Raw genomic sequence first — 12,796 nt, 5'->3', positions numbered from 1 at the left:
GCCTGCAATGCAGGAGACCTGGGTTCAGTCCCTGGGTTTGGAAGATCCCCTGGAGAAGGAAATGGCTACCCACTTCCATATTCTTGCCTGGGAAATTCCATGGACAGAGGAGCCTGGTGGACTACAGTCCATGGGGTCGCAAAGAGTCAAACATGACTGAGTGACTAACACACATCCACACTCACTCACACACACACACTCATACATACACACATTTTCCTTTTCAGATTCTTCTTACAGAATATTAAGTGTAGCTCCTTATGTTGCGCAGTAGATCCTTGCTGGTTATTTCACATCTACTAGTGTGTATATGTTAATCCCAACCTCCTAATTTATCCCCTCCCCTACCCCCTATCCCATATGATGACCATAAGTTTTTTTTCTGCATCTTTCTGTTTTGTGAATAAGTTCATTTTGGATTTCACATATAAGCAGTATGATATAATACTTGTCTTTGTCTGACTTTCTTCACTTAGGGTGATAATGTCTAGGTCCATCCCTGTTGCTGCAAATAGCATTATATCATTCTTTTTTATGACTTAGTAGTTTTCCATTGTATAAATATTCACATCACATGCCATTTTTAAGTGTAGTCAGATCTGTAAATCTTATATTTTAAGCATTTTGGGTTTATTGTAGTTCAGAGAAAAGCCTCTCCAGGTCTGAGCTTCTTGAAGAGTCTCTTGGGATTTCTTTTTGACTTTCATGGATTCATTGTCTTCAATTAACTTTTTGAACATTTGAAAATTTCTGCTTTTATAAAGTCTGAGGTTTGTATATAGCCTTATTTTTTCTGTTTGGAGACACACTTGGTGCAGCCTTTCATTGTATAAGCATACAAGATCTTCTTTCATTTCAGAGGAAATCATGAAATGTTACTTTATTGTGTACTAGCTAAAAATCTCCTGTGTTTCACTTAGGCTTCTGCTGGTCCTGAAGAACCAAAAGACCTGTTGTGCAAAAACCAAATGCTGCAGGATGAAATTGCCATGCTAAAACTGGAAATAGACACAGTGAAAAACCAGAACTTGGAAAAGGAAAAGAACTATTTTGAGGACATTGAAATTGTCAAAGCAAAGAATGATGATGCTCAAAAGGCAATAAAATTGAATGAGGAAAGGTTAACAAAAACTATATCCCAGTATACAGGCCAGCTTAATGTTCTGACAGCTGAGAATACAATGCTAAAGTCTAAGCTGGAGAACGAAAAAGAAAACAAACAAAGACTGGAAACAGAAGTGGAATCCTACCGTTCTAGACTGGCTGCTGCCTTTCACGATCATGGTCAAGATCAAACATCACAAAGAGACCTGGAGCTTGCCTTCCAGAAAGCAAAAGATGAGTGGTTATGCTTGCAGGACAAAATGAAGTCTGATGTGGCTAACCTAAAAGAAAAGAATGAGGCACTTTCCCAGCAACTTTCTACAGCGGAAAGTAAATTCCATCAGGTAAAAATCAAGTTGCAGCACGCAAGAGATAATCTTAGAGAAAAGACTTTGATGTTAGAACGTGTCCAGAGAGACCTTCACCAAGCAGAGTGTCAAAAGCAGGAAACTGAACACATGTATCAGAATGAACAAGGCAAAGTGAATCAATACCTTGGAAAGCAGGACTCCTTAGAGGAAACATTATCTCAACTCCAGAGTGAAAACATGTTGCTCCGACAGCAACTGGATGATACACAAAACAAAGCCGACAGTAAGGAGAAGACAGACATTAGCATACAAGACCAGTTTCAGCAGATCGTGAGAAAACTTCATGCTGAAAATGAGAAACAAGGTCTGATGCTGGAGGAAAGAAACAAGGAGTTAATCCAGGAACGTAATCATTTAAAAGAGAGAATGTATCAGTACGAAAATGAAAAAACAGAAAGAGAAGTAAGTATCCAGCAGGAGAAATAATTCTCAGACTTCCTGAAAGAAGTTGAATCTAGTTGAATATAAAAAAATACATAGGTTATGAATCTATAGTCTCTAAACCAGCCTGAAAGCACAACTTGTATCCAGCAAATAAAAATTAGACCCAGGAAATGCTTTACTTTGAGTAGAGACATCGTGTCTTATGAACTATTAAGAGATTCAGTTCTAAATTGTTAATACAGACAGATATTAGTAATTTACTCTTTTATTATTAAGGTAATCATTTTAATCTTTATGTTACCACATGTCAATATCGTGATGAAGCAGATAAATGAAATGCTCAAACCTAAAATTAACATTTCAAAATTAAGCTTCAGTTACATGGATTACCTTGACAGTCAATTCCAGGTTTCCCAGAGGCTATATCGTACTTTGGCTTTGGTAGCTTGTCATAGCTTTGTGTCATATTTGTTGGTATAATTTTATGTTTATTCACGTCAATTTGAGTTAATATGGGAAACATTTTAGCCTTGAATCATTTATTCTTAAAGCCTCTCAACTCTTTAAATGCATCTGCTTATCATTAAAACATAATTTGGGACTCAAGTGGTGAGCTTTAGCAAAATTCTTCTTGATTTAATCTTCCCACTGCTATTTATGATTTACTTAGAATATTTTTACAACAACTTGCTCATAATTCTCATTTTCAGTATCAATTAATATCATTTAGATACAAGCTTGTCCACTAAAAATGAAGGGTGTCAGGATTCATGATCAGCAGGAATGGAGTGAGTCAGGGAGAGGATTGTAGGGCCTGCAGTCTGGAGACAGGAAGAAGAGGCCACTTTAACAAGGCTCCTTGAAGGCCATGGGAGCAACCTCATTTTTAAAATTTTATTTCTCTTTTATATTGGAGTGTAGTTGATTTACAATTTTGTGTTAGTTTCAGATGTACAGGAAATTGATTCAGCTATACTTACACATATATCCATTCTTTTTCAGTTCCTTTTCCCATATAGGTGACTACAGAATATTGAGTAGAGTTCACTGTGCTCTACAGTAGGTCCTTATGATTAGCCAAGGGCAAAGGTGGGGAGGAGGGATAAATTAGGAGTTAGGGATTAACATAGACATACTACTAGATAGAAAATAGTTAAGCCACAAGGGAATGGCCTCAGTTTTCTGCTGAGCTAGGAATCTGTTGGGAAGATCTGAGCACTGGTTGGAATATGTGAAGATCTCTGAAGTTAATAGAAGCCTCTAATAAAGAAAAAGGGAAAATGTCCCATAGAGTGGAAGTTTCCACCACTTGTCCCACATTCAAACCTATTTCTTTCTGGTTGTGAGGTAATGAAGCTCTGCAGATCTATTGGGAGGAGCAGGGCGTGGACAGCAGGTCTGCATCTTTTGTCCGAATAACTTAATATCAGAAAGGCCAGAAGGTGGCCCCTTCCGTGTCTGTAACCAAATTCAGTGAGGAGGGAAAAGAAGGTGAGTTGCTGTCTGTGGTGATAGTTTTCAAAGTACATATGTTGGAGTTATCTATTCTTAATGTAATGGAATAGTAAAGTGATTTGATAAACTCAGTGACAGAGTGTCTTACTAGGCAGTTGTGAGACAACTTCAACAAGAAGTGGCTGATGCCCTGCAAAAGAAGTCTATGTCAGAGGCTTCACTGGAAATCATGTCAAGTTATTGGGCTAAATTAGAGGCTGAGACACAGGATTTAAAGAACAACTTACATCAACCCACAAGTCAGGTATGTATGAAATTGACGTGTCAACAGTTGATATGTAGGATGAAGTGTTTTAGGACCCTCATTTTCATGGTCAGCTTTCTTTTGTATTTTTGTTACAAGAAATTAACTACAATTTTCTTATCTTTATAATGCACTCATTTCTTAAACTCTGACTTTCATTCTGCCCTTTGCATTATACATATTTTTTCTTATATTATTTACCCTTAGGAAAGTTGAGAATTGTGCCTCACTGTTCACACAAGTTGAGAGACATTTTTTTATTTGAAATAATACTCTTTTTTTGTAGTGATAGCTGTATTACATAATGAGGCTAGCCAGATAAAATCAAAGGATAATGTTTAATGGAAGGTTCCAGAAAATTATCATTTCTCATCTTTCTTTTTATGACTGGCTGTAGAGTTCTGTATTTATTTATTTCATGGATTTCAGAATAACTTGTGCAGAAAGGGTATTATAAAAACCAGGTGAAATATAGGCATTGCCTTGTTTCCTTTTCATTTTAAGTATATTGCAAAAGCATGGAGGTTCTCAGATGATGTACAGTACGTACATCCAAACTAGAGAATTAAGAAGATTATCTAGATCCTACCATTGGATTTTTTTAAGCTATTGAGAAATAATTCATATATCATAGAATTCACCCACTCAACATGTGTAGTTCAATATCTCTTAGTCTAGAGATGTGTCACCTGTGACCACAGTCAATTTTAGAGCCTTTCCATCACCCCACAAAAGAAACCCTGTATCCCTTAGCCACCACCTATGGCCTTCCATCCCTCAGCCCCAGGCAACCCCTAGTCTAATATCTGTCTCTGTAGACATGCCTGTTCTGGGTATTTTATATAAATGCAATCATACAATATGTGCTTCTTTGGGATTAGCTTTTCTCATCTGACGTCATGTTTTCAAGGTTCACCTGTGTGATTGCACGTATCAGTTCTTCTGTTTGTTGTTTGTCAATCAATCAATAGTATGTGACTAAGCCATGTGTCCATCATCAGTTGATGGAGCTTTGGGTTGTTTCCACTTTGGGGCAATTAATAATGCTGCTGTGAATACTGATTTACACATTTTTGTGTGGACATGTTTTTATTTCCCTGTGGTTGAATTTTATCCTCAGAGGTAACTGGCTGATTTCAGCTTTCTCTGCCCTTGCTCAGGCTATCCTTACAGTTTCTTTTCCTCTTGACTGGTGCTGCTGCTGCTGCTGTGGCTGCTGCTGCTGCTAAGTCGCTTCAGTCGTGTCCAGCTCTGTGTGACCCCATAGATGGCAGCCCACCAGGCTCCCCTGTCCCTGGAATTCTCCAGGCAAGAACACTGGAGTGGGTTGCCATTTCCTTCTCCAATGCATGAAAGTGAAAAGTGAAAGTGAAGTCACTCAGTCGTGTCTGACTCTTCGCAACCCCATGGACTGCAGCCTATCAGGCTCCTCCATCCATGGGATTTTCCAGGCAAGAGTACTGGAGTGGGGTGCCATCACCTTCTCCGTTTCCACTTGACTAGGCCTCCATTATTTGAGACTTGGTGCCCAGTCTCTCCTCCTTCGTGGAGCTTTCCTGAATGTCCACCTCTCATGGAGCCTTTTCACTTCAGCCATTGTTATCTAGTCTCTGAGGAAGAGTTTAACCCCTAATTTTACACTGTTGCCATTTTTTTCCATGAGGGGGAATCTTGTCTAAGTATACATTGGTGTTATAGGGAATATTTTAAGATACGCATCGCACTTGTCTTGCATAAAAGGACAGTAACAAAGGATTACAAGAATGAGGCATTTTTTGTTGTTGCTGTTCAGAAAAATGTATGGATCATCTCCGTAAACTATTAGGAGATGGGATATCTTTATCTTTGCAAATCATTTCTCTTTGGATTGCAATTCAAATTAGCAAAAAGTCTTTGTAGTTCAGAAAAAGGCTTATGGGATTAGACTCTGTATTTATAAGATTTATTAATTAGAGTCTTATTCTCACAGACTTCTTTTGGGAGGCATTTATTAACTTAGCCCTAGATAACTCAATATAGTATCCCTTAAACTACTTTAAAACCCTGGGTCATTAAGATGGGGGAAGGATTAAGAGACGTTCTACTAAGAGGGGCCTTGTAGTCATTTTATGGAGGAAAGATAGAAAAATATTATTGTAGAACAATAAAAGAGTATAAAATCAAGTGCAAATGTTGTTTGACAAAGATGACAGTGAAGAATATATTTTGTGAATCTTGGTGGTGTGAACATCTTTCTTGATTCTCCGAGTAATCCCTGGTCCTACATTCTACAATACACATACCATCCTTTTAGTTTGATCCTGGGTTTGAATTAGGCTGTGCTTAATCCACATTCCTCATTACCAAATAGTCTCATTTTCTTCTTGAAGAGTGATGATTTTCCAGCAGAGTTGGAAACTGCATCTTCAAAATGTCTGCACGTGGATGCAGAAAAATCAAGGATTTTAACAGAAGTTAATTTTCTATGAGATGAATGCAAAAGAAATGTGAAAAAACTAGAGAGAAGAAAAAAAAGTTGGAGCAAGATGTAGTGACTCTCAAAAGTCATATAAACATGAATATGATAGGACACAGTCAAGTAGAGCAGTATCAGCAGGCTACTGAAGAAAGAGTAAGACATAATCTTAAGCAGAGAAATGAAAGGAAGTCAACCTATCTTTGTAGGTTAATTTGTTGCTCTGTCATGTGCTTGAAGTCACTTTCACTGTATATTACATTTCAGACATATACAACTTGTGTGTTTCCTCTGCCTCCCTTAGAGCAGTATGTTTTGTAGGTTTCTGGAAGGGGAGGGCACTTGCTTTCCCTTTAAATATTTCAGTTTCCCCCACAGTTTTCACTGAATTGTCCTATCAGAATGATTCTTACTAGAGAATCGTCTTACTTATAAGACCAGTTAGTATAAAATAAGATCATCAGGAAGAAAAGAAAATATTGTGGTTTAGAACTGATACCATCCTCTTGAATTATTCTAAAGTTGCCTCATTCAATTTTTAAAATTTTAAGTTGATCCTCCTATTCTTTGAATTATCAGATTATATAAATACTACTATAACAGTCATTTCACTTTAATTTTATAATTCATATTTAATTCACTTCACATTGATGATAATTGTTTTAAACTTCTGCTCTTTTTGTTTTCACCTTTGTAATCACTCTCTGAATCACTGACTCAAAACTAAAGGAAACAAATATAATTTTCCAGGTTATAATTATTTTAAAAATGTTATCTATTTCAACTTGCTTAGATACAAGCAGGATCTCAACAGATGGAACTCAGAATTAAAGACTTGGAATCTGAACTGTCTAAGATGAAAACTTTGCAAGAAGATTCTAATAAAGCTGAGTTGGAAAAATATAAGCATCTCTACCTAGTAGAACTTGAAGTTAGAAAGTCATTGCAAGATAAACTAGACAAGTAAGTCAAAACACAGAATCACAGAAAATAAATTTAGGTCATTAATTTGTCTCTAAAGCCTATTTTTATAGAGTGTGGTTTCTGAGATTACTAGGAAGTGAAAGCTAAGTGGATAGTCACTGCTAAGGGGGCGCTTTAAGACAAACTATTATTACTGTATCAAGTTTTTCCACACTATGTAGAGGCATGCTTGTGAAAAGGGGGGAAATTAACACAGGGGTGAAAGGCAGGATAAATCACAAAGTAGCTAGAAATAATATAGTGACCTTACCCAGGGAGTGTGTGGAAGATGGAAAGGGCAGATCCCACCTGCAGTGCCTAGTCCAGCTTTCCCCACTATCTGAAAGCAGAGCATTCCTAGGACGCCTTTCATAAGCCAAAACAGCATAAAGCAAAGAAGCAGGTACCCGAGGACACATCCTGCTAGTCGATGCTAAAATGAATATGCCCAAGTGAAGCACAGGTGATCTCAGACAAGGTTCAGGGCTGTGGCAACTTGATGCTGAGATGTGGGGTGTGGCTCCCAGGGAAGGAGCACGGTGGGGCCAGTTTCCCTGCTTGGGGAGCATGATGCCTCTCACTCTAAAACGTACACTACTGTTTAGAGTTTTGGCTTTTTAAATGAGACCAAAATTTGTCTTCAGATTTTTTTTTGGACCATCAGAAACAGGTGCTGACATAGGCCCATAGTAGAAGTGAAGTAACATAAAGTGGACTTTGGGAAAGCAGGGGATACTTATAATTATTCCTGGGGCTGTTTTAGCTCTTTTCAGTCTCACCCACTGACTTTCTCATCCTCCCCTTGACATTGTGGCTCTAGATGATATCCCAGAGCCAAATGCTTAATTTCTCCAAGGTCATGAGTGAAACATATATACAAGGGTGGTGAAAGGAAACACTTGAAAGTAACTTTGTGGGACGGTGTGTTTCTTCGTCCCTGAACTGTTTCCTGGAGGCAGGTGTGTCCCAGCGGCAGCAGGTGTCACTGTGAGGCCACCTCCCTTTCTCTCTGATGCCCTTTCTCTCCTCTCCCAGCTGTGGCTTGTTACTGGAGGAGCCCCAGACACATGTGTACTTTTTTAGAACAAGGTTACAGCTGTCATTGTTTACAGGAGGTCTGCTCTGTGCTTTCAGTGTTCAAACAGTTGAATGGGAATTCCGTTTACTCTATGGCAACCTTAAAAATGCAAATCACTTAGGGAAACATGAACGAAATTGGTGTTTTCCATCTTCCCCAGGACTGATGAGAGGCTGATAGAGACCAGGGCTGAACTTGAGGTGGAGAAGCAGCAGAACAGATCTATACACAGCACTCTTAGCACAAGGCCAGTCCTGGAGTCCTCTTCTGTTGGAAATTTCAATCCTGCTTCAGGGTTCAACACAAACGTTATTTCAAGAGCAAACAGAGGGTTTTCTACCTCAATCCCATGCCCTTCAAATGACAGCATGGAGACTTACTTGACCAAGGTTAGTTCTATTCTATTTTTTTCATTGGGTTTCCGATTTCTGATATGAATGATCCTTGTTTAAAATTTGGTGAACTTCTGCGTTGTTTTTTTTGACTTATGCACACTAAGTAAAACCATACTTAACTGTGATAATCAAGGAGACATTTAATGATTTTTTTGTCCTAGATCTCTCATTTTTAATAGATACTTATTAAATTCCTAAATTTCTTGAAAAGCTGCATTTAAATTCAACTTTAGAAATGAAACCTTATTGTCTAGTAACCAAAAGTATACGTTCAGATGTTTGATTTACTTCCTAAATTATTTCACTTCGGCAGTGGTTCATAATCATTTCCAGGCTCTGCTGCACCCACTACAGTTTTTCTACCCCTAAGCATAAGTGAATGACTGGCATCTAAACACTAACCACATATAGATGTTTTTTATTTGAAGGAATCCTAGATAAATCCTTTTTTGTGAATTAAACAAACTTGTAATACTTAATCAAAGATTAATTTCTGGTTTTAGGTTAACATTTTTTGGTATTTTCTTATACAAGAGTACATCTTTAACTGCTATTTTACTTACAGAACTTTGATTTAAATTTCTAAAAAAAATCTTGCTAAGCAGTTTTAGAATGTTTCTAAGTTTGTAGTTAAATCAGATATTTAAAAATTGTAAATGAAGCTCACTTTTGTCTCTGTTTTGACATCACCTGAATGAATGATGACTGAGATAGCAATGATGGGGAATCTTTAAATTGCAACTAGTTTTCATTGTGTAGTCATTATGATTAAAATATCCATTTCAGTCAGTGCACACGGGTTTTATGGTTTTGATGGTGTTTTCATGATGTTGATGATGCAGAGAAAAATAGCCTTTGTTAAATGCAGTCTCAACTTGTTTTCTCATTTGGCTTCTTGCCATCATAGAAGAGCAGTCTAAGGTTTCTTTGAAAGCACTGCAGCTATGTTGGGTCTTAGTACTTGAGAGCCTTGAACCTGAAGGACGTGCTTTAGCTGTGCAGTCACAGCGGGCCTCCAAACACTTCATACCAAGTCAGACACTTCCCCACGCAGGCCTAAGAGGAGGAAGCAAATGCTTGACCCCGTCCCAGGGGCAGGCTGCCTACTGTAGACCCAAGTTCACGGTGCTGTGGAAACATACATCTTTTCAAAAAGAGATTCGGAACCAAGCAAGCACTTTGTAGTTCCTTCTCCCAAACTCACCTGTTAGGTAAATCTCCTTGCTTCTCATAAGGAGGGTAGGAGTATAAGTCCTCCCCTTGAAACTTCAGGCTGAGGAAATGAAGTTCAACTGCAATTTCTGACCAGATTTAGATTATAATTGAGATTACATGCATAATTTTTGTATATACCAACTGATGATGAGAGCTTGGATAGAAGTATGCTAAACAGTAAACAGAGATCTGTTGTGTGTTTTAAATATTGTCCTCAATAACCCAAGATGTGGATAATTCATTCTTGACTCATTTTAGCAAGCCAGGTTTTATCTAGAGAAAATGAACAAACATCCTTTTAAGGTTGAATCTCTTCAGTTTTGGCCTGCTTGATCAACTAAAGATTCCTTCAAGTTCCCTGTCCTGTGTCTAAAAAATATTTATGCTTTCTAAATTAACTATATCAATTGCTACAAATAGGAATTTGATATTGATTTTATTCTTGTTCATGCATTTAAAACACATTTACTTAGAAAGTCATGTCATGCCACAAGCATTATTGAACTATATAGCATGGTTTTACATATTCATTTTATCTATGTTATAGTTTAAAATCTATGTGTTTTTTCCTTGCTCTGAGGAAGTAGCTGGCATAGGACTCTGGACTCAGTAAGTAAGAAGGACATTGCCTTTGTTACTTCTTTTGTAGAATTAGGAACTTTGACTAAATCAACGACTCTCATACCTTAAAAAAAGTTGTTTTTTTTTTTTTTCCCCAAAGTAAACAACCTTTCTTTGCAAAAAAAAAAAAAAAAAAACCTGCGTGGAACCGTGTTATATAAAACAGAGCCGAGTACAGAGCCTTTTAGCTAAAGAGTGGCCGAGACACTGCAGCTGTGACTTCTCTGGTCCTCAACCCTGCAGTGACCCCTGTGGGACTGTCCCCTTCTGTGAGACATAGTTCGGAAACTAACACTTATGAGAGAATCCTTCTTGCTAAACATCTTCACAATTGAAACTTGCTGCTACATCGTTTCTTGTGTGTAACTTTCTCACCTTTCTGTCTTTTTGTTAAATGGAGAAGAGTAAAGAAAATCACAGATGTGTTCTCCTTATTAACATTTGACTTCAGACTTCCTCCATTTGAACACGATCCTCACCAAAAATCAAAGATCTCAGAAGTACATATTTAGGGCAGGAGCTGTTGGGGGAGAAGATAGTAATCCTGTGGGTCATTCCTAGGATTATGGGTCATTCCCTAATTCTCTGAAATTATGTGTACTATAGACTGATATTTATTGCACTTTTTATCAGATTAATCTAAATAGCATTCCATATATATGGTTCTTTTATCTATAAGCAGAATAAGTAGGAATTCATTTTCTTTTATTTATGTGATTTTTTTTTCTACTGAAGTAATCTTGAAGTTAGGTCTAGTCTCTAAAAGTATTATTTAAAAGTCGCATTTAGTAAGTTTTATGTCATTCCTATGATAATATCTCATTTATCTTAAACATAAATAATATTTGACTTATTTCAGATGCAGCAGGAGTTGGACAGGAGTATAACTAGAGAAATAAGAAAAGGTATGTTGCCAAAACATATGAATTAAATTTAGACATTGATTTCTGAAATACTCTGTAAGCAGTAAATGGGATCTCTGTCCACTGTTTGGATAACAGATGGCATATTAAGTATTTTTTCTTATACATAGCTAATGAAAAATGTGAAAGTATGAGCAGTCATAGTGAAAAATATCCTTCTTCCTCATTTATTCATCATGTTCCATAGCTTGAAAAACAATCTCTAAAGGTCTATGTATTTCTTTTTATTTCTGGTTATATCCTTCTTCTACTTCCTCCATCCCTGTGAAACTATCCGCCTACACCTGACACTATTCTCAGAAAACGTGGAGTTCATCAATTTCTCAAGTGTTGGTAGTGGTTAAGGCTAAGAAATCCAGACTCAAGCAGTCACATTTGTGTAGCTGCCACTGGGTGGGTGACTTTAAAATTTCTGTCACTGACTTTGTCACCAGTTTATATTTTATTCTCAGGAAAAGCCCCAAACACCCACATCAATTTGGGTCCCGCCAAAGAAGCTGGCCTTATCTCTTTACCACCCTACTCTGCCCCTCAGCTCTGCATCTAACCAGCCAGATTGTGTAGGATCCCACAGGTGCGCTTCCTCATCTCTGGTCCTTGTATGTGCTTCTCCCCTCTATCTCTTGTACGTTTCCCTGTCCTTCAGGTAGCTACATATGTATCACTTCCACCAAAAAGCTGGCAGTATTGACACAAAGCTGGCTGTCCCTTCTGAGTGTTCTTTGTGCCATCTTTTATATCTGTCTTTGTATTTATGACTCCGTATGGAGATTACCTGTTTGTCTATTTTTCCAGTTTGCATTTCATTTTTCAGGGTGGACTGGGTCACCTTCATCTTATAATTCCAGTGCTTGTCACTATGCGCACCTTTGCACATAGTTACTGAGTAAATGAAAGGAGGATGAGAAACCTAGAAACTCTGGTACTCAGTCATATGTGCGACCATGAGCAGATTATAAAATTGGAATCTTGTATTTTATGTCATGCGATCTATAGATATATTTCATCTTCCAGAACACTAGGAAAGTTCTCAGGTTTTTGGCGGTTGTTTTGTTTTGTTTTGTTTTGTTTTTACTAATACTTAGTTAACTCAAGTATTTTGGGTAAAAAATATAATTCTTTCCTTTTCTTTCCAGTTGATGCTGAATTTGCATCTGATGCCTTTACAGTGTCTCAAGTATCTGCAGATGGGTCAAATGTGTACGATGACCAAATTTTGAAAACAAAAGCACAGTATACACAGATTTTGAAGGAAAAATTTATGATTTAGAATGATAAATCGTTAAAGTTTCCCTACTGGACTGTTTCCATGACATTTCATTGTTTCCCATTAAAGATGATGAGAAAAATCTTTATTAAAGGAAAGTATTTTTGTATTACCTCTGTATGATGAAAATTTATATAGCATTTTAAGTGATGTTTCTCTGCATCTAACTTACTTTTAAGCAGATTAAAAACCAACACTGCTGAGTCTTCCATATCCTAAGCAATAGTGTAGTCATTCAATCACATCTGTCTGTTTGCAACC

At 37.4% G+C, this 12,796-nt stretch overlaps 1 protein-coding gene across 1 annotated transcript in view; it reads left to right on the top strand.

The window, feature by feature from the left end:
* Window positions 1-12,538, top strand: part of LOC128058038 (ankyrin repeat domain-containing protein 26-like) — a 48,442-nt gene extending 35,904 nt beyond the window's left edge. The window contains exons 16-21 of the mRNA XM_052650422.1: window positions 921-1,877; window positions 3,466-3,618; window positions 6,867-7,036; window positions 8,275-8,503; window positions 11,205-11,250; window positions 12,405-12,538. Coding sequence (XP_052506382.1) covers window positions 921-1,877; window positions 3,466-3,618; window positions 6,867-7,036; window positions 8,275-8,503; window positions 11,205-11,250; window positions 12,405-12,538 — 1,689 coding nt within the window. The remainder of the gene's footprint in view (window positions 1-920; window positions 1,878-3,465; window positions 3,619-6,866; window positions 7,037-8,274; window positions 8,504-11,204; window positions 11,251-12,404) is intronic.
* Window positions 12,539-12,796: the final 258 nt, after the last annotated feature.

The sequence above is a fragment of the Budorcas taxicolor genome, chromosome 13 (assembly GCF_023091745.1).
Source record: "Budorcas taxicolor isolate Tak-1 chromosome 13, Takin1.1, whole genome shotgun sequence".
Taxonomy (NCBI): Eukaryota; Metazoa; Chordata; class Mammalia; order Artiodactyla; family Bovidae; genus Budorcas; species Budorcas taxicolor.
This window is presented reverse-complemented; position numbering and strand designations above follow the sequence as displayed.